Genomic DNA, 26,280 nt, shown 5'->3' on the forward strand with positions numbered 1-26,280 from the left:
ACAAAAAATTTGTTATTTTTTTTAATAAAAATAAGATTTTCTTTTAAGATTTATATGTAAATAATTAAAATTATGTAAGATATTTATGTAAAAAAAAATGAATTGTTTTGTAAGTAAAAACATAACAGGTTTGCTTTTAATTGGTTAATTAAAAAATTATTACAATTTTTTTCGGAAAAAAAAAAAGGAAAAGAAAAAAAAAAGGGCCTAATCACACACCCGAAAGGGGGCCAAAAGGAACTAAAAAGATGACATAACGAATGCAAGTCCCAGAGGAAACATACCAAAAATTCCTCCAAATTCATACGTCCTCATTCCGAAGACCAAAGCTCCTCTTATTCCGCCTAGACTTTTTCCTCGAAAGAACACAATCGAGACTTCAAAACATGCCTACTCTCATTCCCATTCAGTCTTCCTCCTACGCCCACTCCCTCCCTGACATATGCCGACACGTACGCCAACTCGACATGCGCTCTCGACACGTCCACTGGTGGGTAATGGGTGCATGTTGAGTGGGCGTGAAGTATGGATGGTATTCGGATCGAGAAGAGCCAAAATGGCTGAAATCAGGTCTGGGTGTCGGGATGTGGGGGATGAGGCATCTGCAGAGAGAGAGAGAGAGAGAGAGTGTAAAAACTGCAGTGCAGAAGTGGTTTAGGGGTGGGGGATGGGGGGGAATATTATGTGGAGGGATAGCTAGAAGTGTGGACAGGTGTGGAGGATGGCGTAAGATGGAATAATGGGGACGAGAGGATGAAGGGAACTGTCTGAATATTGTGGATGCTCATCCGTTTCTTTTACCGGCCCTGCCTGTGTCCCATGGGGTATGGCCAAAATTGCTTTGCTTTTGCATTCATTGCTCAATTACTCTTCACCAGTTTCTATTAGTTTTATGATTGAAGGTTGAGATGGACTCTCTGGTTCATGGGAGTTGGCCGCCATGGTTGAAAATTCTTTAGCTACGTACAAATATCATTGAAAGCATCTTTTAGAATATAAGGTGTTGTTTGGACAATATTGGCATTTGGGTTGGGTTGTATAACTCATCCATATACTCTTGTATAAAGTTTCAAAAGAAACTAATAGAAAAAATCACTTCGGTTGCCAAATGCACCAAGCTTTTGCATGGTATTAAAGTAGCAAGAGGTTGGAAAAAAATAATAATCCAATTTATATCAACAATCAATAATAAGATGATTTGATTTTCCATATGGTGGGCAAGTTACTTTACTACCATATAAAGCTAATTGGTCGATGATGTAGTTGTATGTTGTTCATCTTTCTTTGTTATTTGACTGTTTAGGTGATTGTGGTCATAATCATTATGCTCAGTAGGTGTGAATGAATCCTCTTCCCTTGAGTTGAAATTTCCTTTGTTTTTTTTACCATTTTTACCATGATCTCATTGTACAAAGAAATAAGCTTTGTGTATGCTTTTAAAATGTCCTCTCCTCCTTTTGGAAAAAATTGTAAGTGATTGGTCATGTGCTTAAAGACTTAGTATGAATAGACGAAAGGATACGACAGTTTAATAAACATAGCAAATAAAAAAAAAATTATATTTTATCTTAAACCATGAGGTTACGTTTGATTGGTGGGATAGGATATGATATGTATATCTTAGGATATCATATTCATTAGGATATGATATGCATATTTTAGGATATAATTTTTAATAGGATATGATATCTTTGGATATATATATCTTATGAACATGATATTTTAAGGTAGAATATTCAATTAGATATGTTGTATTATATTTATATTTAATTTATGAAATAAATAACAAAATAATATGAAATATATATTATTTTCAATGTTTAAAATAAAAATTATATCATATTCAAATATTTTCTATTTAAAAAAATGAAATTTCACTTATATTTAATATATAAAAATAATTTATATATCATATATTTTTTTTATATATAAATATTTTTTTAGTTTTTCTTTTTTAATTATGTATTTAATTTATAACAAAAAAAATTATTTTATAAAATGAGTATATTAAAAAACAAAAAATTAGTATAAATAAATAAATTTTTGATACATGGAATACGTATATCCTATATCTTACCATGGGATTAACATATTCTATGTGAAAGTGATGAAAAAAAATGGTGGATAATATATTTCATCACTTATTCTATCCAATATTTGATTGAACATAGGATAGGAAAAGTGATGGGATACATTATCCACTATTTTTTTTCATTATTTTCATATAAGATGGGATATCATATCCCCTCTCTTATCATATCTCATGTTATATCTGACCAACCAAATATAGCTTGAGTGAATTTGAAAATTTTGTTTTGATCTAAAGTTAGTTTTTCAATTTATACGATGAAATTATCACATATTTTTTTGAAGTTCTTCAAAAAATTCTTCAAGAGACTGTGACCCATTTTAAGAGCCATCCACATAATTTTTTTGGATTTTTTTTTCTATTTTTACTATAATAAGAAGCAATTGTTCTTCAAGAAAAGTACATTCCTCATGTCACTTTAATACTAAAGATAATTTGATTTTTCACACATTTGATAAGTTATTTTACTATTGTTATTAAAACTATTTGAATGTTATTGATGATGTTTTTCTTTTGGTTGAATTGTTATTGCTTTGAAGATTATGATTACCATTATACTGCTCTGAGGATTATGATTACCATTATAGTGCCTAGCAAGTATGAATTCTCTTTCCCTCGAATTGACACTTCTTTTGCCCCCTCGATCATTTTTTCGACTATGACATTGATGTTCAAAGAAAACTTGAGCATGATCTAAAAATGTAGTGAATGTTTGTTCATGTCCATAAAGAATTAATATTAGTTTATTGATGGAATTATAGGGTTATATATATATATCCATTATCGAATAATTCCTTTTTTGTGAGTTTCAAATGGAATCAACATAATTTACAATTTATGCATTTTCATGGTTTACAATATTAATTAAAATAATTTTTTTTTTATTTTTGAATAAACTATTTGGCCAATCAATTCACCCTTCTTATTTTACCATGAATCTAGTTATATATTATTATAATTTTAAAACTTATAATTATTATTTATTGGAAGTCAAGAAGAATGAGTGATTAAGAGTGCATTAGATAACGATTTTAATAAATGTTTCTAGTATTTTCAACATTGAAATTTTTGATTTTTAAGTATTAAAAATATCAAAAGCGTTACTTAAAATTACCACCAAACTCACTTTTAAGCTCTTTCCCAGATATCTCAAATCAATCAAAAACATACTTGGTTTTTTTATCGTACTGAATTGAATTGAACTTAAACCAATTTAATGGATTATTGTGTTCATGAACCAAACCGAATCAATCGGTTGTGTCTTTAAATTTTATCAGTTCAATTCAAACTAACCTCAACTAGATTTTAATCAAAACTGAACCCAGCCATACATACCCATAATTAAAATATAACCAAAAATCCATCCAAAAAAAATCAACAAATAATGCTCTTTTCTTTTCTACGTGGACGAAAAATTAGTTGATAATGGATTCAATCAGAGAACTACATAGAAATGGGGAACTCTTGGCACAAAAATAGACTAAACTCAATGCTCAAGTTGAGCACTTACAATGGGGTAAACTCTCATCTTAGCTCACACCCTGCAACCATGTCACCCTCTTGTGACAATCCGGGGTCTGCTGGTTTCAAAGAGGTCGGGTGTGGCGGCCTGATGCCCGGCCACAGAGAAGAGCATTCTTTGGGATTGGTAATTCATCTCTCCATGAATTTGCTGGGGAGAAAACCCTAAGATAGAACTGCTGTCCCAGGTACTGCCTAGCCCAGTTTTCAGACCTTACATTCCACATACCTACATTGTCCAGAGCCATGTAGATTGCAGTCCATGCCTTGGGATAAACCTGGCCCCAATCAAAGACATCAATGAAGTACTGCTCTACACTAAAATGGAGTTGAAAAATACTCAGGTTTTTTTTATACCTGAACAGTGCAACGAGCAACCGTGTCTCTCAGATTGTAGCTTGCTCTACTTGCAGGCGTCCACTGCCCTCCATCCATTCTGATAATCCCCAAAAATTGCAGTATCTTTAGAAGGACAGAAACAAAATCATACATAGGATCAGGCAAGAAGAAGCTTACCCCATGACAAAGAAGGAATAGCCATCAATGTGCCATGACTGGACAATGTCCTCCCAGTTTTGGAAGACAATCTCAACATAGGATCTGAAGTCAGCATGCATTACAGAGGTCTGGAGGTAACCATTTCCCCAGGTGGGGTAGCTGGGAATGCTCCCAAGGTTAAAGACCCCAGGGATCTTGAAGTAGTCCGCGAGTTTCAGCGGGGTACTTGCAGGAACAAACGAGACGCTGTTGACAGCATACCTCTGCTTGCCATTAATCATAGGAGCAGAGTTTGCAAGCGTGATTGTTCGGCTGGTTGTGATCAATCCATAGTGGTAGGAGCCTTGGGGGTTCGGCCTAGGCCCGCTTGCTGTCAGGTTCCAACTGATTTGATAGAGAATGAACACAAAAAAACATCAGATTTCATATAATGATCCATTTGAAACTGTGTAAATATTGCCCACTCTACATCCAAGGGTTCTTATGGTTTTAAACCTAAAACAGATAATATTTACATGGTTTGGGACAAGTCTTTACATTTCATGAATGATTTTAGTATAAACTGAAGACCTATCAGCTTTGTAATGAACATTACCGGATAGACCTAGCCTGGTTGAGGGACCAATCAACCTGAATGGTCGGTCCACCAGGGGGAGGACCAGAGAGGCCCTTGGTCGACCAACTGTAGTGAAGAATGGCTGTTGTGGTTAGCACAGGACTAGTGAAGCGCGAGGAAACGACTACGTAGTAGTCCTGTGGGGGCTGATCGGCTGTGACCAAGACAGAATAGGATTGCCCCAGATGGATGTCGAGGGCAGAGTAGGTGTTCTGGAGTGTATGCGATCCTTCTACCTCCACCAACTTCATCTTGTGCCCCTGAATTCTAAAGTTTATCGACGTTGTAAGCCCCACGTTCGAAATCCTAAACCTGTACGTCTTCCCTGCAAATGGGCATTCGAAGAGAGAGGTCTCAAACAAATCATGGGTTTTTGATAAGAGTACGGTCATTTAAAAAAATAATTCTTAAATTATCGAGAAATAATTCCAAATCTATGGTAGTTTTTGTTAGATAAGAGAGAAGGATATTTGTTTTCTTTATGAAGTTGGAAATCGTCAAGAGACATTTCCACCAAAAAAATATATATATAAAAAGTTTACCAATCAAAAATCGTATGTTGAAACAACGATTTCCGAAAAAAAAAATTGGATCGTCTCTTGAAGAGACGATTTCCAAAAAAAAATAAAAATTAAGCAAATTGAAAATCATTTCCCAAAAAAAATAAGAAAAATTAAGTCAATTGAAAATCGTTTCTTAAAGAGATGATTTCTTATAAAAAAAAAAAAAAGTGGAAATCGTCTTTTGAAGAAACGATTTTTTTTTTTTAAAAAAAAAATAATAAATTGGAAATCGTCTCTTGAAAAAACGATTTCTACCAAAAATTAAAAATAAAATAAAATTTAATATATATTATAATATAATTAATTATCTAATATATTATAAAAATAAATAATACAATTTAATATAAAAATATATTATAAATCCAATTTAGAATTAAAAAAATTAATTATACTCGTACAATTATTATAAATATATATTATAAAATTAATTAATTTTATTTGCTAAAATTAAATTTTATTATAAATATAAATTATAAATAATTAATTGTATTATAATATATATTAAATTTTATTTTATTTTTTATTTTTGGTGGAAATCATCTCTTAAAGAGAAAATTTTCGTATTATGGAAATGATTTCCACTTATTTTTTTTTCTTTTTTGAAGAGATGATTTCCAATTTGCTAAAATTTTATTTTATTTTTGGTGGAAATCGTCTCTTCAAGAGATGATTTCCAATTAAATTTTTTTTTTTAAAAAAAATTGTTTCTTCTAGAAATGATTTCCACTTTTATTTTTTATATTTTAGAAATCGTCTCTTTAAGAGACGATTTCCAATTTGCTTAATTTTTTTATTTTTATTTTTGGAAATCATTTACAATTCTCACTTAATTTTTATTTTTATTTTTGGAAAATCGTCTCTTGAAGAAACAATCCATTTTTATTTTTTTTTTAAATCGTCTATTGAACTGATTAGTTAATTTTTTTTATACATATTTTTTTTTGGTAAAAAGACGATTTCCAACTTCATAAAGAAAACAAATATCCTCCCTTCTACCTGACATACTGTAGATTTGGAATTATTTTTCCTACTACGATAATTTAAGAATTATTTTCTAAAATTACCACACTCTTAAAAAATCCAACAAATCATTTAGAAGCTAACATTCAGTGGGAAGTTCACAGGACACACCTTGATCAACTTGGAATGTGTATCCATTCCACCCACGGCCATTGATGAGAAGCCCATCCGGGAAAGGAAGATTGTGGCCTCTGTCCAAGATTCCTTTCAACACCTGTAACGCCAAACATGGAGAAACAATCAGAGTGAAAACCACGAAAAATGTAGATAGTAAAACACCATAACAAATATGAGGTTGCTCAATCCAAACCCAATTCTAGTTAAGCTTGGGCCACGGGTTTGGGTGACTAAAGCTAAACCCCAACCGAATTTAATATTTTATAATATTCATAATTTATATATTATATATACCATATTCTATTTATATCATTTCAAATAACTTTAAAAGAAAAAAATCATCAAATTTAAAAGAAAAATAATTTTTTATTTACCATGTAAATTTTAGTACGAGCCCATAAAAAAATAAAGTTAAAAAGGTCACGATTGAACTGGAATATGACCAATGTAATCCTAACAACTTGACTCTAACCCAAGTCTAACCCGAGTATAAAAGTTAGAAATTGTTGGACGCTGAATTGAATATCTCGAATTAGACATTGGTTTAAGTTAATTTGGGTTGAACTACCCGGGTTGCAACCCTGATGTTGACCATATGGAATACTCACAGCGTGATCTCTCTTGAACCAGTCCCCAGCCAGCACGGTGAAATCCCCAGAAGGAGCAGGAAAAGGCACAGGAATGCGAGGACGGCTCAAGATTCTGATGCCACCAAATCCCCCAGCAGCCTTGTGGAATGCAAGGGAGGGGAAGTAGAAAAAGCTACCGATCTGGTCCTTCACTTGAAGAGCATAGGTCATGTTCCTTCCCGGAGGAATCGGACAGTTGGTTCCATACATTCCATCTTGCCATGAGTTCCTCCTCTGCTGTAATCCACTCCTGCCCAGTAACACAGTCAAATTTCACACCTTTTCCCTAGCTTTCCTACTCTATCCTCCTAAGTGTCCAGTGCCCACCACTCCATGCTCGACATTGAATGGTGCGCAGAGAGGCCCACCAGGCCACGGTGCTCTGGTGGGTCATCAATGCGCTTACCCAATCAGATATTTAACAACCTAAGTTACTTAAGTATAATTTAAGTCAACTTAAATATAATCACACTCTTATTTCATGGGTATCATTCCATCTATGATTTAGTATTTTTTTTTAAAATATATTAATTTTGAATTTTTTTCTAATAAAATGAAAACTTTTCCCAAAAGATCTTTCCAATCACGTTCACCCACGTGCTCAATCATGATATGCAAATTAAAAATTAAGAAAACAACGAGACCTAGATGTGGGAAGTGGGATTCCATGACGGGAACACCTCACTATCATGGGATGCGAGACACCCAATCAGAGATTCCAGAAAGGCCCACACGTATGCTGTCACGCGCGCCCATCCCGACAGCCGCGGAAAAAAGAAAGTTTCAAAAATTATCGTCTACGTAAAATTACCATTCCACCCTGCTCTTCCAAGATGTTTTTCACAAAATAGCCCTCCCCCATCGTAGGGACAATAGTAGATCTACTACCAACGTAAAATCACATCCGGCGCTATTTGGTTCCCGGGAGAAGGCTTTCCTCTCTCTTCAGCATTCTGAAGTTTTCTTTTCCCGGAAACCAAAAGGGACCGAAACCAGCTTTGATGTAAAGTAAGGGAAAGAATGAAGATTTGTACCAAGAAATGAGGAAAGGCTCTCTTAAGTAGTTGTATACACTGATAATCAAGTTATCGTTGGTAACAGCATCGATCTGAGGCCCCGGAAACTGCCCATTTATGAGGATGCCCTGTTCCACTTCCCACATTCAATCAAAATATTCAAGAAAAAAATGACAAAAAAAAAACAGAGCTTCAAATGGGAAAGAGAGAGAAAAGAGAAAGCACCTGTTGTTTGACACCCAGAGGATAGATATCTCCGTAGGTGACTTTCCAAGTGTAGAACCTGTATGGGTCTTCTCCATGAACTCCAGGAAGAAGAAGACCCAGAATGAAGATAGTGAAGAAACAGAGGTCTCTCATTATCTTCTTTCTCTTCTCTTATCAAATCTCCACTGGGTTTTGGGTGGAAGAGAGAAGTAGAAAACCCAGTTGGGCTCCCTCTTTTCTCTCTATTTTGTTCTCTTGTGGGAGCAGAGAGAGCTGGCTTGTGAGCTAGATGTCAGTGTGGAGTGTAAGACAGAGTGTGGCCGTGAAGGCTGTAGAAATAGCACAGTCACTGAACGTGGACCGTCCGTACATGACGAGGGTCAAATCGGACCGTCAATACTTCTGAAAAGGGAATCAAGTTCCTGGAATGACGTGATTGCCCCTTTCACATGATTACAGTGCAGTGGTAATCTAGTGTGTCGGAGGTGCATGGAAATCACCTAGTCTTCCTCTTATATAACAATTTAATTTTATAAATGGCAATAATCAGAAGTCTCCATTAAAAGAGGCTTACTTTTATGGAAAAGTTTCTGTCCAATCCGAAAGAAGATTCACATCGATACTCAACCCAAACTCAAGCCCCATAAGATCATTGGAATCCATACTCTTAAAACCCAAAGCTTCCTTTGAGTATTAAAGCTCAAGAGTTTTTAGACGTATAAAACAAAGGAACCAAATCAAACATTGTCACGTCTTAGTGATCAAGTTTTATTAAATACGTAGGCCTAGGATTCCGTTTGCTGCAGGAATAAAATTTCTAGTCTAGCCTAGAGGCCCATTTGCCATGCCAACCCATCACGCTAGGCGCGTTTAGCACTCTTTAAGGGGTGACTCTGTTAAAATGCTTTTGTTATGAATGCATTTAAGAAGAATTCGACATAATTAAAAAAAAAATTATAAAAAAGTATTTTTAATAGTTCTCGGTATAACAAAAAAATAAATTTCAAATGAATTATTGATCAAATGATCATCTATAATCACTTTAAATGATTTTTTAGAAGTTTATCGACGCACCGGTATATATAATAATGTACTTCTAACTTTCTCAAAATCATTCTCAGATGGGCTCCTATATACCTAATCAAAAGCAAATCACCTCTAACTTTATTGTATCGGTTTTAGATGAGTATGTTTCAATATATTATTAATCTATTAATTAATCTAGAAAATTTTAAGTTAGTTTAATATGGATGGTCCATTACCTATATGATTAACTTATCATGTATGTAAATATGGGGCTGAATTAGGGTACATGAAGTGTAGAAGTCCCAAATGTAAGAATCAAATTGGTGACACGAACAAGAAATACCTAAAACATGATTATAATACCAAGAAGACAAGAAGAGTAGTATAGGAATCTCCAGTCAATTCTCATAGTTACCAACGACCAGTTGTCCTTCAAACAATCCCCCTTCAACCTCACTGCTCATCTCCTATGTAGCATGCTCAGAGAGAAGAACAAGAAAAGATAGGCAAATACTGTCAGTCTTCTGTTATGGCAAAGATCCTGAGCTTAAGCTCCCAAGGCTCCTATGTAGGCCAAAACCTCCATGACTCATTCCCTCTTTCTCTCTCTCTCTCTCTCTCTCTCTCTCATATTTCACATTTGGTGTAGGTCATGCTGGACAATGGGTTGGTGAAACTCACAATACTGAGGCCACAAGGGTTCTTGACTGGCATCAAGTATGGAGGAATGGACAATCTTTTAGACCTCAAGTCAAGTGAAACTAACAGAGGGTAACATTCAAAACTATGTATAAGCATAACACAAAAGTATAAAGGGGTTTGAATCCAGGATTTTCCATCAAAGATTTAAGAGCATATGATGTTGAAGAAAACCTCTGAGGCCACTCAGAAAAGAATAGAAAATGGTGTGTGATCCTTGAGACATTTCATGAATTCTGCAGGTATTGGGACATCAACTGGAGCTTGCCTGGAGGCCAGGACAGATACCAATTGTACGCTTCTACTTTCCTTCAGGACTTGGTGTCAGTTTTTTCGCTGTTAAACACATAAACTGAGACTCAATTGCTTGTATTATGACACAGAATCAAAGGGGATGATTATAGTGTTGTTCATTCCAGTAATGAGAGTATAGAGGTTTCATTCAGGAGTACTTATGATCCATCCACTTCAGGCATCAGACTGCCACTCAGTATTGACTTGAGGTTTTATATCATGAAACTATGTGTTTTCCTTTGGTTAATGTTACTGAAACTCTATGGACATACTCAATATTTGTTCTCTCTTTTAGGTATATATTGAGGGCTGGTGTTTCAGGCTTCTACTGCTATGCAATATATGAGTTACCCCCAGGATGCCGCGCTTTTGACGTTGCTCAGACAAGGATGGTGTTCAAGTTGAGACAAGAAAGGTAAGGCTTACCTCTTGAGAAAGCTTGAGAACTCTCTCTACTTACGTTGTTTTTGTTCCATGTGAAATTGGGATAGGTTCCACTACATGGCCATCTCAGATGAGAAGCAGAGGGTAATGCCCATGCCAGAGGATCTTCTTCAGAACAGAGGCAAAAAGCTGATTGTACCTGAATCAGTTCTGCTTGTGAACCCCATTAATCCCCATCTCAAAGGCGAGGTGACGATAAAAGAATGTGAATGTGTCTCTTTGTCTATGTGTTCTGATTTCAGACTGATCAAGGAACTTGGTCATCTTGTGTGCAGGTTGATGATAAGTACCAGTACTCCATGGACAACAAGGATGGAGGAGTCCATGGCTGGATAAGTTCTAAGCCTGTTGTTGGATTCTGGGTCATCTTCCCCAGCCATGAGTTTCGTAACGGGGGGCCTACCAAGCAAAACCTCACTGTCCACACTGGTCCTGCTTGCCTTGCTGTAAGAACCAATTTCCATTGTAAATTACTTAAAAGGAAATGAAGGTTGCCATCCTCCTAAAAAGACTTCACTTTTTGGTTTATCAGATGTTCCATGGAACTCATTACATTGGAGAGGATATAATGGCTCATTTCAAAGACGGGGAGACATGGAGGAAGGTCTTTGGCCCCTTCTTCGTATACCTTAATTCTACCCCAAATATATCAAATGCACACAACTTATGGCTAGATGCTAAGAAACAGGTAATTAAGTCCTTGTCCTTAAAAATGACCTGATATACTGTCAAATCTGTAGCAAAGAAAATAAAATACAGGGGAATAGAATCAACTGTTTGATATATTTCTACACTTGCAGCATACACGATCTCTGGCCTTGTTCTCAAGTTCCATATTTTCTAATCTAACAAATCAAGTAATGTAGCTTAAAACATGAGGGTGCTCTTTTTTTTTTTTTTTCATGCTTGGCTCATCCCAGAGGCTGTTGGAGGAGGCAGCATGGCCGTATGATTTTGTCTCATCACCCTATTACTTTACTGCTAAAGAACGCGGTTCAGTTTCAGGGAGACTGCTGGTCCAAGACAGGTAATAAATTTTTCTTGACCTTGAGGCTTGCATATCTGCAAAACATCTTTTTCTGTTGTTCTCATGCTTCCTGAAAATAGTTTTCCAACCCCATTTGGGATACCAAACCCTTAACTTACTTTCACAGTTCAATTAGTCCTAGGATTAACCGGGTATTCCTTGTCAATATGAATGTCAAATTGCAGGTTTGTTTCTAGTTCTCTTGTCCCTGCTAAGTATGGATATGTTGGTCTATCAGTTGCAACAACTGAAGGATCCTGGCAAACAGAAAGCAAGGTGACTGACTACCTTTGCCGTAAAGCAATCCTTATAGAATACAGACTAGTGAGTTCAAACATTCCAGCTTTTGTGTGCTTGTAGGGTTATCAATTCTGGGTGCAAACCGATTTGAATGGAAACTTCACCATCAAGAATGTTATCCCAGGAGCTTATGGACTTCATGGCTGGGTTCCTGGTTTCATTGGTGATTACCTTGATAATGCACGCATTACCGTCTCCTCAGGTACTGAAGACCCTTCCCTACCAGTAAAATCACTCCCAATATTTGGTTTCAGCATGCCAACATTGTGAAATTCCTCAGGGTCACAGAAACAACTTGGCAATTTGACCTATGTTCCCATCAGAGATGGTCCAACTGTATGGGAGATCGGATTCCCAGATCGCACAACTATTGGTTTCTATGTTCCTGATGTGAATCCAATGTATGCCAACAAGTTATTTCTGAACAGCCCTGAGAAGTATGCAACCTTTCCTCCTCTAGATGACTTTAAATTGCTAGGGAAACCGCTCCATTTCAGTTAAGGTCCTAGATGATGTTAAATATTACCATGAAAGTGCAGGTTCAGGCAGTATGGCTTGTGGGACAGATACACTGATCTAAACCCCAAATCTGATCAAGTTTTCACAATAGGCGTCAGTGATCCAAAGAAAGACTGGTTCTTTGCTCATGTAGACAGGTTTTTCCTACTCTCCTTTCCATCCTCATGAAGAACTGAGAACTTAACATCAGAATAATATGTATGCCAAAATGATTTCCTCAAATTCTGCAGTTCAATTAATTTGTATGCCCTGACGAGAGAAACAACCTTTTACAGGAGAGGAGAAGCTAATAAGTATCTTCCAACACAATGGGAAATCAAGTTTAATCTTGATTCAGTAACCAGTGGGATTTACAAGCTGAGGTTGGCCATGGCATCAGCAACCCGCGCTGATCTTAAGGTAAGAAACTTACCAGAAGTATGAAAACATCCTCAAGAATTCACAGAAGCCAACTGGTTTTCTTCATCAAGCATATATATATGTTTCATCTCCTACTAATTTGATACTGCAGTGATGTTATACACTTTGACACACTCAGATTCATGAGGCTTTTCTATAATACTTCTTTGCAGGTCCACATCAATGACATGGATGTGAAGCATCTAGTGTTCCAGGTGCAGAACTTAGGAATGGACAACACAGTTTGTCGACATGGAATTCATGGACTGTACCGGCTTTACAGCATTGATATTTCTTCGTCTTTGTTGGTTAAGGGGGACAACTCCTTATTTCTCACACAGGCCAGGGGAGGAGATGCAATTTGTGGAGTCCTCTATGATTATCTTAGGCTAGAAGCTCCTGCAAGTTCATAGATAATTTGAGTAGTGAAAAAAATAAAAACACGGCATTAAAGTTCAGTTCAATATTGCTCATTACCAAATCTGAGCGCTGTAGCCAGCTACCCAACAGGGAACAAAAACCTCATTTATTATACAAGAGCCCTCTCACCTTGTTGATAAACAAATGCGAAGCTACACAGAATATGCAGTTGGCTATAAAACTGCAGTTTCCCCTCATTGATAGCACCTTTCTAACCAAAACAGCCAATGTCACAATTTTGCTTCCTCTCATCCTTCAAAACTGCCCACCATCTCAGGCTTCCCAGAAAATGAGCTTCTTGAGAAGTGGGTGCAAAAATTTTTGGATGGTTTCCATGATTCAATGCTAGGGAGTAGGGATTCAATGCTAGGGAGTAGGGATAACAAGACAAATTTCTCATCTAACATTCAAATCAAGAGACAAAAGAGTAAATACGAAAGAGTATATCTCCAACTATATCATGCCCATCAAAAGACAAAAGAGTAAGTACTTAAGGCAGAAAGAATGCTCCAAAAGGGAATATAAGAGCATTGCATCATTTCATCTGTCATCTATACAAAAATGCACATAAAGTATTTTTTGAAGTACAGCAAGAGTTCAATCACACCAAAATGAGAATCATTTCTCGACCGACCTTCAGTGCAATTCCACATTATATCAAACAGAAGTCACTGGCTAGATATTGTTAAAAGCAAGCCATAATGATCACTGGGCAAAACAGGGAGCACCAACTGTTGCATCTCTTTCCTCACTTTCTTCTCCTTGCAATATGATAAACCTGGTATTGGCTCCATTCCTATCATGTCAATTTTACTTATCTTGAAATCATGCAATCTGCACATGAATCGATCTAGTCGCTTTTGCAGAGTCCGATTGCCAGACAACATCTGATTAGACTTTGTATCATATGTCCATCCATTTTCTCCGGGCCTTAGATCTGCCCAGGCATCAACCCACCCATCAGGCAGAGGAAATTGGCCATCTGACTTCTCATCCCAGTTCATGTCACCACCAAAAATCACGTTTGGATTTTTCGTCAGAAGGTTAAGGGCCTCCTTTGCCTGATCCACCCGTTCCTTGCTGTACATCTGATCCCATTTGGGAGGGGCTGGGCAAGGACTCTCGAGATGGCTGGTGGCGAGAACCAAAGGCTTGCCTGCCTGAACTTCGAGCTCAGCAATGCAAAGTTCTCTTCCCATAATAGAGTTGCTGAAGCGTTTACAGCTGAAGGATTTCACTGGGAGTTTGCTTAACTGCATTTTATTTGAATAGAAAGACACAAACTTTAGCACATCAATTTGCCAAAAGAAACATCTAAAGTGAATGAAGACAAATCATACAAAAATACAGAACAAGCCAAAAAGAACGTAATATCATCCAAGGATCATTGTGGAGCAACTGGATAAATATCGGTCACAATATATCATAAAACAACTACTAGAGCTAGTAAGGAAAATTTTTTAACATCCGAACAGAAAAATAACTTCTTCCTGTTTTCTCTATATGTTTCCTAACCATCCCAAAACATATATATGGTAGATCAAGATCCCATGACCAGATGATTGAGATCATTTAACCCAAGAACAAGTCGTAGGGCGAGGAGATTCAAAAATCAAACAAGTTGCAAACATGCAATAGGGGTCTCATCGCATTCATAGGTCTGTATCTGGATGTGCACTGTGGCACAGTAAAACAACATAGGTTAATAATTAACAAATACATTCTCAATCCTACTCCATAACATATGCACCTGTTTGCATGGGAATGGCTGGACATTGGACCCAGCTGGCTTAGACATCCCATTTTCAAGTTAAAACAAGATAGAAAAATGATACAGGAGAGTGGTACCAGCATGCAAAAGTAGGGTCTTAGGTGTGCCATCTCATTTGGAACTGAGCATCGATATACCTTCCACCAGCAGGACTGCTGAAATACGTCATAGATATTTGGAGTAACTTCCTGCAGAGAAATATAAGTGCCCATAATAGATACAATAAACAGTTAAATAAAATGTGCCATATGAAAAAAGGAAAAGGATCCAGAGAGAGAGAGAGAAACCTGAAAACAAATCAGATCTGGGGAATGTAGTTGAATAAGGTCACCTAGTGCTTGCATCCTTTTATCCATCTCCAGGTCTTCTCGAAACCAAACATTATAACTCAGGATCTTTAATGAACTCAAAACCGAATCTGAATCAGTATCCTCTGCCACATGTTCAGCTTGTCATTGATAATAAGGAATTAACAAGCCCCTGGTACCCCATTGAATACTCGAGCAAAATGGGCGACCACCCAAAAAGAAATGTAGAAAGCTAAATTTGCCTCTGGAATAAATTTACAACAAGAATGCAGACGGTTTCTTGATGCTACAAGCCGACAAAATCAAAGTAAACTAAAGAATATGTGATAATTGATGAGTAGACCAATCCTTGGGAGAAATGGCATAGAAGTAATCAATATAATCTAATAAACAGACGTGAAGACTATGCAACAAATACCAAAGGCACACGTTTATACCATTCAAACAATAGAAGAAAACAAACAAATGAAAACCCATAAACCTAACCAAAAAACAAATGAAGAATAGAAGAACAGAACAGACCCAACACAGTTACAATGAACAGAGCAGCTGAAAATTGGCATCCTACCATCTAAAAAAATATGATAACACAAAAACCCATCAAACCCCAAAAACCAAACCACGAATACCAAACAAACAGAAAAAAAAAAAAATATATGGCATTTTCACGATTCAAACAGAAAATAAAGAAAACCCATCATAACCCAGAAATCAACCCAACAAGAAAGAAAAAAAAAATCGAGCTCACCCAACGCGACCACCGCCTTATTCGCCGACTTAACCCCACCGAACCCACCCGATCCACCAGCAGCGGCATCAATCTCAACTGGGTCCCGATTCTTCCTCTTACTACAACGCTGCAAGGGCAAGAACACAGACCCAACTGAGGAGTCCAACTCACCATCAGGATCCGTACAGTTCAAATCCTCGAAGCAGGACAGAGACGACACTGAGGCTCTTGTCCCGCAGACTTCGCAGATGGGGTTGCGATACGGGTTCAAAAAGGTGCAGGCTTTGCAAGACCATTTCGGGGTTGAAGGAGATGGAGCAGACGAAGATGAAGGAGACTGGGGTATCGAAGAAGAAGAAGAGCAGATGAGGCAGGTTGAAGTTTGTGAAGAAGGGTTTATGAATGTGCATTTGGAGCAGGTCCAAGACATTGGTTTGAATTGAAAATGAAGGGTTTTTCTAGGGTTTATGCGGCAGAGGAATCGGAAAGGAGATGATCGTAGTACGTGGGACAATGCCATTTTGAAACATTGAGCGCTTATGGGATCTTTCTTCGATCTTGTCCAGTATGGCCCACTTAGAAAATTACACGTGGATTTTTATTTTTATTTTTTTTCCAACGAGAAGTGTGAGTTTTTGGAAAAAATTATTGATTCAAAAAAGACTAATTTTCAAATATTTACTTACGGTTTGGTAAAAATTCTTATAACGGAAAAAAAATTTAAAATAATTTCTTTCCACATAAAATTGTAATCCACTTTCATTCCCTTTCCCATTCCTATCCCCAGTTTCCAGACATCAACCCTCCAAGGAAATTGATGAAAACAAATGACCATAAAGAGAAAGTCGTCAATGAAGAAGCCCAACTTTTTTATTAAGATAACATAAGATCTAGTACAAAGCAATCAATACCCAGTTACCCACTTCTTGCAAAAAAAAAAAGGGCCAAACCCAGAAGCTACATCACAATCTGCAGTGGCCCCACCCCAAAGAATTCAAGATCAAACCAATCTGAGAGAAGAAAAATACCTTTTACTTATAGGTCAGAGGATTATCCCCAGGCCAATCTGTTTGAGAGAAGACTATGTAGGCAGAACAGGTATGTATGACCATTACAGAAATTGAACAGCAAGTAGTTAGTTTTTTTGAACCTTACAAAACCCTAAAAAGAAAAGGCAAAAACCTTTCAAAGACATACTCATCACATTTCACCCCACAAATAAAAGGCTCAAAACCCTCCTTTTCTATTCCATGATGGGGTACTTAATTCTCTGCAGAAACATAGTCTCCTCACAACCCTTTTGAGGCATCATACTAGTTACAACAATCTCACAAATGGCTGGCCTGGCCCCCAGCAGACCCCATCCTGGTGTCCTTTCTTCTCTGGTGCTCGATGATGAAGCATTCATGTTGTAACGTCTCTTTTGTGAAGCGCCGAGCCCCCAACGATTCTCTTTTATCGCTTTTGTCCCCAAAAAATTTGTTTTATTTGTACCTCAACATGGTGTTATAGAAGGAAAGAATAGTGAACTACAAAGAAAGCTACAAAAGCCCAGAAAATGTGTGAACCCTTATTTATTTGGCTGCCAACAGTGACAAGTCTCAGCTGCACTGCTGCACCGCTTGCCTCAGTCCCGTTGATTGCTTCCTTGGTCTTGTTGCTTATCTTCTTACTGCAATTCAGTTGAATCAATTATTTAATGGATGATTCTTTCAATGATCTTGAGAAAAGAGAAATGGGGGACAATAAGAGTACTAATATGTTGATTATTAACAAGGACACAATAATAAAAGAACTAACAAAAGCCAGCCCTTCCTCACCTTCCAGGAAATATGCAGCTCCCGTGACCTGCACACATTCCACAAGAACAGAAAACAAAAGAGGCATCAGATGATGGCACCATGGTTGCCTTGAGAGTCATTAGCAGCAGAAATACGCGAAAAGATAAGGACTAAGGAGACCATTTTGCCATTGTCAATACTATTTTTCCCAGGCAATCTTAGCAATGGCACTGTTCCTTCCATGCGCCATTGCAAAGATGGAGCTCAATGATGAGAAGTAAAAATATTCCTCCAATGGGAGGAATATTTTTACTGTATACACGGCTATTTTCCGCCATCCAATCATAGAAAAACAAAAGTGCCTCTGTAAGGTGGGCACCAAACACTATTTTGGCGCTGGAACCCATTAGCTCATTAGCTAATCAAATATGGAGCTTTTACCATTCCAATTACCACTCAAAACTGGCATGGAATTTGTCATTTAGCACTTCTTTGAGAAAGGCAAAGTTTTCTCCAAATGTGATCATAACAGCATTAGAACAAGAAACACTCCATGGAATTTGCCTGAAAAACCTAATTACCGCACCTACTTCTCATGACTTCTCTAAAAGAAACCAAACTTAAGCGTGTACATCTCATGATCCTAAGTTCCTAACAAAGTAAATTTCTTATTGGATTTTCTTCCTAAACAAACATACTCAAGAAATCGCTGATAACTAGCATTTTTCTCAGAAGCATGATATAACAAGATTAAGATACTAATCCAACAATGCAAAACAGATTCAGCAAGACATTCATCATGGGGCTGTGGTGTAGAATCACTTACTCGGGTCAGTGGTGGTGATCATGGCCACACCTTTGAAATCACAAGACCCAGAACCCCTCCCTTCCTTCTGGTAATAGCTATCAAATGCATAGGAGGCATGGTTCTTCACATTGTTGGGCTGGTAACAGCCCTCTCCTGGTTGAATCTCTGAACAATTCGCTCTTCCCGGTCCACAAGCCCAGTCCAGGGCAGCCTGCAGGGTCCTTGCATCAACCCCATCCATGGCTATACAGAATGTCTGGTTTGTCGTATCGTTTGCCAAAAAAGTGCCGCTCCCGGACACATGTAACAAGTACACCGGCGTTGAATTCCCATGGAACAGGCCCCAATTCGCCTCTGACACTGGAGGGGACCTCAAGTCCTCATTGAACAATTCGTATATGTAAACACTAGAAGTCAACTCTGGGTGCAGGGGACTTCCACTGTGATCCAGAACATGCTTAATTAGATTCGAATTATAGGTGTCGGCATTGTCGATTGTGGCGTAAGGCTCCTTGGAGTCACCTCTCGAAGGCCACCCACTCTCTGTAACAAGCACCATAACATCTGTGACGTTGAGATTTTTCATAGAACAGTACACAGAATCGATCATGGCGTCAAGGACATTGGTGTAGTGGAGCAGAGTATTGGGGTCGACCATCTCTTTGGAAGGAGTCAAGGGCTTGAAGAGTGAATTGTCCAGAGGAACAACCCCCTTGTTCTGCATGAAAACATAGTAAGGGTACAGATTCATCATCAAAGGTGAACCAGTTTTCGACAAGAACTGAAGCAGAGGGAGGATGATTGGGTTTAGGGTTTGGTTGAAGAAGGCCTGAGAAGGAGGAAAAGGGTCGAGAATTATCGACGCCGCGTGCGGGGTCGAAATCTTGATCTCGGTGTGGAGATTCGCGGCCACGAGAGCGCTGTACAGCGCCTCAATTGCCGGGAGCAGCAGTGGCGCAGAGGACGACACAGTGGTCAGCACCTCGTCCCCGACGGCAATGGCGGTGATGAGAGTCTCCGGGTAGTACGCCACCACATTCCGGCCGATCCACGTCGCGGCGGTGACGTTCGACGACCCGATAGCGAGAAGCTGGTTGTTCGGGACACTGACGATGACCCGGATCTTAGTCCGAGCCAAAGCTTTGAGAATATCAGAGTCGGCATCGTAGAGACGAACGTGACCAATATTCTGCAACTTTAGAAAAGCCACCAAGTCTGCCGGCGACAGAAGATTGGAAACATCGGTACCAATGTTCACCCCCACAAAAGGCTCGGCCCTGCCCTGTGTCTGCTTCACCTCCGCAACTATCCCAGATTCTGCAGCAAACCCATTAAACAACACACCAAATTGAGAAAAGGGTCGCCTCAAGTCCCCCAATTCATTGGCTTCACAAGTGGGTTTCGGATATTACCTGAAAGTACCGTACAGATCAAGAAAACAAGAAGAAAACGCTTAGAATCCGCCATTGAAGAGAAGCTCGAGCTCCACTTCTTCATCCTCCCCTTCAGCCTCAGCTACAGATCCTTGCATTATCTTCTGAAAACTCTCGTCTCTCTTCGAATTGTCGTTCGCGTGTGTGGCTTGTGGTGTGTGCTTGGGTCAGCAGCTGACACAAGACATTGATCGAAAGAAAAGAATCGCCCTGTTTTCAAGTTGCTGGATTTTTTTTGTTATTGTTTTTCAAAAACATTTTCCTAGAATTAATTCCTGTTTTTTTCCTTTCTTCTGTTTGAAATTACAACATTGGCCTCATATGCCGACAGCAAAATTCAACCGCTTTTTTGGTACTTTTCCTCTGCACTTTTAACTGGAACAGTGGAGGCATCTTTGTAGTTTCGGAGTGTGGTGGGGGAGTATATGGTAATTTTGCACAGTGACTCCTCTGGAATCTACGGTAGGATTTTGAATTACAGTACAGGCTGTCATTCAGACATGAACTTGTCAGAAATGAGTAAATTCACGCTTTAATCCTCCTTGTAAAAATTTGAGAGGTTTAACTTGGGAATTTGGGATTTCACTCTCTTAGGGAATTGAGACGATGCAACGAAGAGGAAAGCATCCAAAATTCCAAATATGTATGAAGTGACAGACAGAGGCGACCCACATTCACCTTCCCCTTCCCCTTCCAGACTTCCAGTGCTGCAAAACGACATCGTAGATCTGGTACCCTAACCAGCACGAGCCTTCCAAAAAGGACAGCGTCCAGTTCATCACCCAAAGTCACGAGCACAAGTCTCCTCCCATTGTGGGTCACCTCCCTCCCACCAAGCCCTTTACATTATTATTCTCTACATCTCGTTTCTTTATAATCCAAAGTCTATTTACGGATATGACTTATGAGAGACATTTGAAGCTCAACCACCATTCTAGTCAGTAGTGGTGGTTATGGTGGCTGCTCAAGTTGATCTATAAGTAATCAAGTATAATAATAAATATGGGTATTGGGTAGTTTAGCTTTTATACTTGTAAAATGGGCTTTTTTTCTTTATTGATTATGAAGATAGGGAAGATGCTTTTTGGCAAGTTGGAGGAATTGGAAGTTGGAATCCAATGGGGGGGGGGGAGCACTGGACTCATGATGATGACAAGTCACAGCATCAACTCCAAAAGAAACAATGGAGGAAACCACCAGTCAATGCCACTGCTTGGAACCCTAGAGGCAAAGAGCTCTCAAAATATCTATTGAACTCCCAACAATATAACATTTAATCCCTTGGATTTTTTTGTATAAGGAAGAAGAAGCCAACAATAACATTCAATGCCATCGGTTTTTTTTGGATAAATTCTTCGAGTAAGCAAACCAAAGGATATAACATTCAATCCCACTGATTTTTTTTTGTATGATGAAGAAGAATGAGAAGGAGAAAAAATTCTTTCAAGTAATCAAACCATTGTACCTTGGACTACCATAGCACCTAGAATCCAAGAAGAAGAATGCGTTTGGGGATATTTTTATAAAGCTCTTCTAACACAAAAAGTAAAACATTTTTGGAAACTATATTGGACGATTGATTATTTAAAAATAAATAAATAAATAAAACAATTCCATTAAAAGAGGGAGAAATGAACTTTCCAGGACTGATATTTTTTTCACTTTCATTGAAAAGAGCACTGCATCTTGTCTAATGTCATTCTCCACAAGGCAGGACTCAGGAGGAGGAGAAAATTCTTATACAGATTGGGTCAGTTCTCTGAATTGTGATTGTAAATCCAATTGGGTCCTCTAACCATAGACCAGATTGACCCTTCTTCCCAGAGCTACACGGTCTAAATTTCTCCCACTTGATACTTGATAGATGCAATGGGTTGTGTGGGGAGTGGAACCAGGTTTCTCAAGGCACAGAGTAAGGGGATTCTGGCAGTCTCTGTATTTTCATTGATGAAAAAGGGCCATACAACCATCCTCTTACTGCTCAATAGAACTACACCCCGACTGAATTCCCAAAAGAACTCTAACCAGACTTAGTGGTGGTGTTTGATAAATGAATTCATTGACTTAGATCCCACGTGTATGATTCATTTTTTTATAATAAATATTTTAAAAGTAAAAAAATAAATAATAAATTTTAACTTAACAACTCAAAAATACTCACTACCAAGAGATTAAAAGAAAAAACACCTGTACCAATAGAATAGTAATTATGAATACCAATGGGGATTACATGGGATAATAGAACTACAAAAACAAAGATAAGACTGACTGTGGACTCCTTGGTTTGCCAACAGGAGAATTGGCAAGTCCACCCTCCACATACTATACTGGTTGTCCGTCTGTATAAGATGCAAAATGAGACCCTTCAATTTCCATCACCCAATGAGCAGGGCGGGCGTTTATTGGGTGAATATCTTTGACTTCTTAGTTCTCTCATCGAAGGGCATTCACAAAAGCCATCAATGAGTCGACATCTCTCTTCTCCGAAGTGTACTTTATGGGTTGAGATGAGTGTTTAGGGAAAAAGAGAATTGTGGGGAAGCTTCCCAGCTGCAGCTCCCGCTGTGCAAATTCCTTTTCATCACCGTCTGCCCTGAACTTTCCCACCTTCACACCTGATCCTGCCAACTTCTCAGCTAATTCAACATATGATCCCTCCATTGCCTGGCAGAAGGGGCACCAAGGAGCATAGAGCACCACAAGCCAAGGTTCTTTTCTGTTCTCCAATTTTGCCAAATTCTCCATCCCAGTCCTGGTTAAGGTAACCAAACTCTGGGTGTCGAAGAGATCAGAAACAGTGGCGGTTCCATTTGCATGCCCATTTCCATTTTTGTTTCCATCTTCCTGCTTGAGGTTTCCTTTATGAAGCCCACACTCCTTGGCCTTGGCATCTTCCCACCACCATCTTCCTTCTCTCTCATGCTGGCCAGGTAGTACAGGCCTAGTGCATGGCTCACACCCAATTGAAATATACCCTTTCGAGTGCAATGAATTCACAGGCACATTCATAGCACGGAGGAAATTCCAGATGTCCATGCCCTGCACATTTGCCACTGGGTTCCATTTCACCAGGCTGCCAACCCCACCATCCAACCCCTCGAAGGCTGGATCCACCTGGACAACAGGAACTTCAGCCCTGGTACCAGGAGACTGATCTTTTCTTTGCCCTGTGATCCAGGCACGCAAACCTTTCAGTGCCCTCCTCAAGGGTCTCACCTTCCTCACACGGCAGCACTCCTGGTGCCCATCCTCGTAGAAGGAGAACAGTCCCTTGCTCCTCACCAAGCCCTGAACTTCAACAGCATCTGGAAACATGTATTCAATGCGGATGCCATAGTGTTTCTCAACCGTGTCAAAGAATTGATATGTTTCCGGGTTCAACCTTCCAGTGTCCAGGCTGAATACCCTAAACGGACGACCAGTTAAGCGTGCATATTCAATCAAAGCAATATCTTCAGCCCCACTGCCAAAAGAAAAAGGGAAAGGAAATAGTTTTTCAGTACACAGGTTTCAAAGGAATGACTACGCCTATACTAAATTCTGCATATAACCAGTCATTAATGCCTAATGCCTCCATAAATTCACTACTTGCAGAAGCCGGATTGATAAATTTTGCAATGGATGGCAACATATATGAATCCTTAACTGGATTCTTCACATATAAGAGCATTCCTCATCATATTCAATTACTAATAGTAGAAGTAATTTGAGCACGAAACAACAAAATACTGAAAACAATACCTGAAAGCAATGGCAATGTCATTGCCAAATTTCGCAAGGGCCTTATCCATAATTTCAAGAGGAGAAGCATTTGCAAGGTCCCTAGCCAATTGCTCATAGTCCTCCACCTCTACTTTTTCTGCCACTTCTGCACGCATAAGACAGGATAAGGGTCAACCACGTCATTGCACAATCCACATCCCTCCAAAACTTCCCTCCCACCACACAACAATCCAAAACTCAGAAACTATGTAATTTTTTTCCAAAATAATAATATAAAAAAATAAGCCTTAACTCACTAATTTTTTTTTTTTTTTTTAAAAAAAAAACCTCAATTTTTATAAATTAATTTTATTTTCATCTATTTTAAAATAGATACACATTTATAATTATTTTTTAAAAACATCATTTATAATATTAAATAAAATTATCAAAAAATTAATTTATTATTTTAATTTAATAAAAGTATCTTCAACTAAATATATTATAATTTTTTTATTATATAATATGATATACAAATTAATTTAGAAAAATTCTCTAATTAATAATGATTTTACATTTTAAATTATATAAATCCATTCATCTTAATTTTGTTAGTTGATATCAATAATAAAATAAAAAAATTTTAAAAATTAAAAATATAATTAAAATTAAAATACTTTAAAATTAAATACAATTAAAACAAAAAAAAATTAAAAATAAAATATTAAGTTTCCAACTCTTTCACAAATTTATATTTTCCATATTTTTTTACTAGTATTTTTATATTTTAAACTTTAATTTTTTTTTAATTTTAATTATATTTTTAATTTAATTATTTTTAAAAATTTTAAAATTTCTTCATTAAAAAAAGAAAAGGAAAAAATAAGAGGTGTAAGTAATAATTATTAAGTGCATGTATTTTAAAATATTTTTAAATTTACGAGGATAAAAATGATTTATAAAAGGGAAAAAACAAGAAGTGTAAGTAGTAATTATTTAACTTGTGAAATGGTGAACATTCATGAAGAACAAACTCACCAGGCGCAGAAACCGTCGCTGCAAGCGGCACGATCGAATCGTTCCGCTTCGGCTCAGCGTTCACCGGCTTCACCGCGCTCTGTCTCCGTGAAAAAGTCACAGTTGCCAACGAAACATTGGACCGATCCACAGGCCGAAATGATCCAATCTGTGGAGCTGGAGATAGAAGAACAACAATCGCAAAACACGCATCAGACTCAAAATTGAACATCAAAAGCAGAAAACAAACAAACAAAAAAACCGAAATTAGGAGGAAACTGAAGAAATCAGAGAAGGATGAGGAGCGAGAAAAAGATACAGAAATTTCCTCAGGAATCGAAAATTAAAATTTAAAAGAGAGAGAGAGCAGAGTAGGGACCTTTGTTCTCAGAGGAAGCGTAGGAAATCGGGCCAGAAATGGCAGAAGAGGAGGTCACAGCCAACGCCATTGAAGAAAATTTTTACAAACTGAAAATTCCCCTGATATTCCTCTTCTTTTTTCTCTCTGTTTCTTCCTTCAAAAAGCAGAACTGGCGTTATATAATTGCGGGCTTCTGGGGCTTCCTTCAGGTTCATTGAACCTGGACGCTATTCCGCCTAGGGCGAAGTTTCATTAGTTATTCCACGTGGCATCCCCTCATTGGCTTCAACTAAGCTATTCGCCACTGCTTCCGTCACGTGGCGGGCCGCCGAGAGACGTGGTCGTCAATGCCACAGGAAAATGCAGGAGTCAATTTTGAGTGGCTCCCGGCCGTACACGTGGATGATCTTGTCTCCCATCTCGTTTGGGCCCACTTGATTTAATATTTTTCCTTTATATGATCCTTGAGTCTTGACCGCGTAAATGGGATGATACGATTTTTATGGCCCCAAATTGGAAGAAAAAGAGAACGAAAGTGAAATAATTTTGTTTTTGTGCCAAAAAGGGTGGCTAAAATCATCTCATTTTTTCTAGCCTCATGGAATTTACTTATTTTTTTTAATTATTATTATTGGATCATAAGTATATTCCAAAATTTGGAATCTAAAATGCCCAAAAATACAAATTTAAATGAATAAGTCAACATAGACATCGAAATATCACAAAAAATAAATAAAATTAATTTTAATTATTTATTTTTGATAAAAAAAACTTTCATATAAAAGTAATTTAATACTTTTTAAAAAAGTTATTTTTAAAAATTTTAAAACTTTAGACAACTTAATTTTCCTAAACAATTTGTAAAAAAATTATTTTTTCAATATTTTGAGAGTTTTTGTATTTTTAAAAACAAATAAATAATAAGAGTGTCCAAAGACCCCAAACAAGTTAAGTGATCTTTTATT

At 37.7% G+C, this 26,280-nt stretch overlaps 5 protein-coding genes across 5 annotated transcripts; 1 reads left to right on the top strand and 4 right to left on the bottom strand.

The window, feature by feature from the left end:
- Window positions 1-3,463: 3,463 nt before the first annotated feature.
- On the bottom strand, window positions 3,464-8,588 carry LOC100262423 (L-ascorbate oxidase homolog). The gene is made up of 8 exons (XM_002272844.5): window positions 8,295-8,588; window positions 8,088-8,197; window positions 7,033-7,303; window positions 6,419-6,521; window positions 4,704-5,049; window positions 4,127-4,492; window positions 3,968-4,046; window positions 3,464-3,888 (listed from the first exon to the last, which is right to left on the bottom strand). Exons 1-8 carry the CDS (start codon window positions 8,427-8,429, stop codon window positions 3,676-3,678), a joined length of 1,623 nt encoding a protein of 540 aa, XP_002272880.1. The 5' UTR covers window positions 8,430-8,588; the 3' UTR covers window positions 3,464-3,675.
- A 1,022-nt stretch (window positions 8,589-9,610) lies between these two features.
- LOC100260538 (uncharacterized) lies at window positions 9,611-13,566 on the top strand. The gene is made up of 15 exons (XM_019222591.2): window positions 9,611-9,870; window positions 9,952-10,073; window positions 10,244-10,294; window positions 10,385-10,504; window positions 10,591-10,710; window positions 10,787-10,928; window positions 11,015-11,185; window positions 11,272-11,427; window positions 11,660-11,766; window positions 11,952-12,042; window positions 12,127-12,268; window positions 12,347-12,503; window positions 12,606-12,722; window positions 12,861-12,984; window positions 13,158-13,566. Exons 1-15 carry the CDS (start codon window positions 9,832-9,834, stop codon window positions 13,395-13,397), a joined length of 1,899 nt encoding a protein of 632 aa, XP_019078136.1. The 5' UTR covers window positions 9,611-9,831; the 3' UTR covers window positions 13,398-13,566.
- Window positions 13,567-13,832: 266 nt separating this feature from the next.
- LOC100255468 (uncharacterized) lies at window positions 13,833-16,777 on the bottom strand. The gene is made up of 4 exons (XM_002267994.5): window positions 16,232-16,777; window positions 15,463-15,608; window positions 15,253-15,363; window positions 13,833-14,657 (listed from the first exon to the last, which is right to left on the bottom strand). The coding sequence occupies exons 1-4, from the start codon at window positions 16,731-16,733 to the stop codon at window positions 14,073-14,075; spliced, it is 1,344 nt and encodes a 447-aa protein (XP_002268030.2). The 5' UTR covers window positions 16,734-16,777; the 3' UTR covers window positions 13,833-14,072.
- A 284-nt stretch (window positions 16,778-17,061) lies between these two features.
- LOC100250285 (glucan endo-1,3-beta-glucosidase 1) lies at window positions 17,062-20,781 on the bottom strand. Its single transcript, XM_003632894.4, has 4 exons — window positions 20,215-20,781; window positions 18,821-20,119; window positions 18,034-18,061; window positions 17,062-17,885 (listed from the first exon to the last, which is right to left on the bottom strand). Exons 1-4 carry the CDS (start codon window positions 20,297-20,299, stop codon window positions 17,720-17,722), a joined length of 1,578 nt encoding a protein of 525 aa, XP_003632942.1. The 5' UTR covers window positions 20,300-20,781; the 3' UTR covers window positions 17,062-17,719.
- A 1,625-nt stretch (window positions 20,782-22,406) lies between these two features.
- Window positions 22,407-25,488, bottom strand: LOC100854884 (5'-adenylylsulfate reductase 3, chloroplastic). Its single transcript, XM_003632895.3, has 4 exons — window positions 25,334-25,488; window positions 24,976-25,131; window positions 23,977-24,103; window positions 22,407-23,698 (listed from the first exon to the last, which is right to left on the bottom strand). The coding sequence occupies exons 1-4, from the start codon at window positions 25,401-25,403 to the stop codon at window positions 22,669-22,671; spliced, it is 1,383 nt and encodes a 460-aa protein (XP_003632943.1). The 5' UTR covers window positions 25,404-25,488; the 3' UTR covers window positions 22,407-22,668.
- Between the last annotated feature and the right edge of the window lie 792 nt (window positions 25,489-26,280).

This window comes from Vitis vinifera, chromosome 10, assembly GCF_030704535.1.
Source record: "Vitis vinifera cultivar Pinot Noir 40024 chromosome 10, ASM3070453v1".
In the NCBI taxonomy this organism is placed as follows: Eukaryota; Viridiplantae; Streptophyta; class Magnoliopsida; order Vitales; family Vitaceae; genus Vitis; species Vitis vinifera.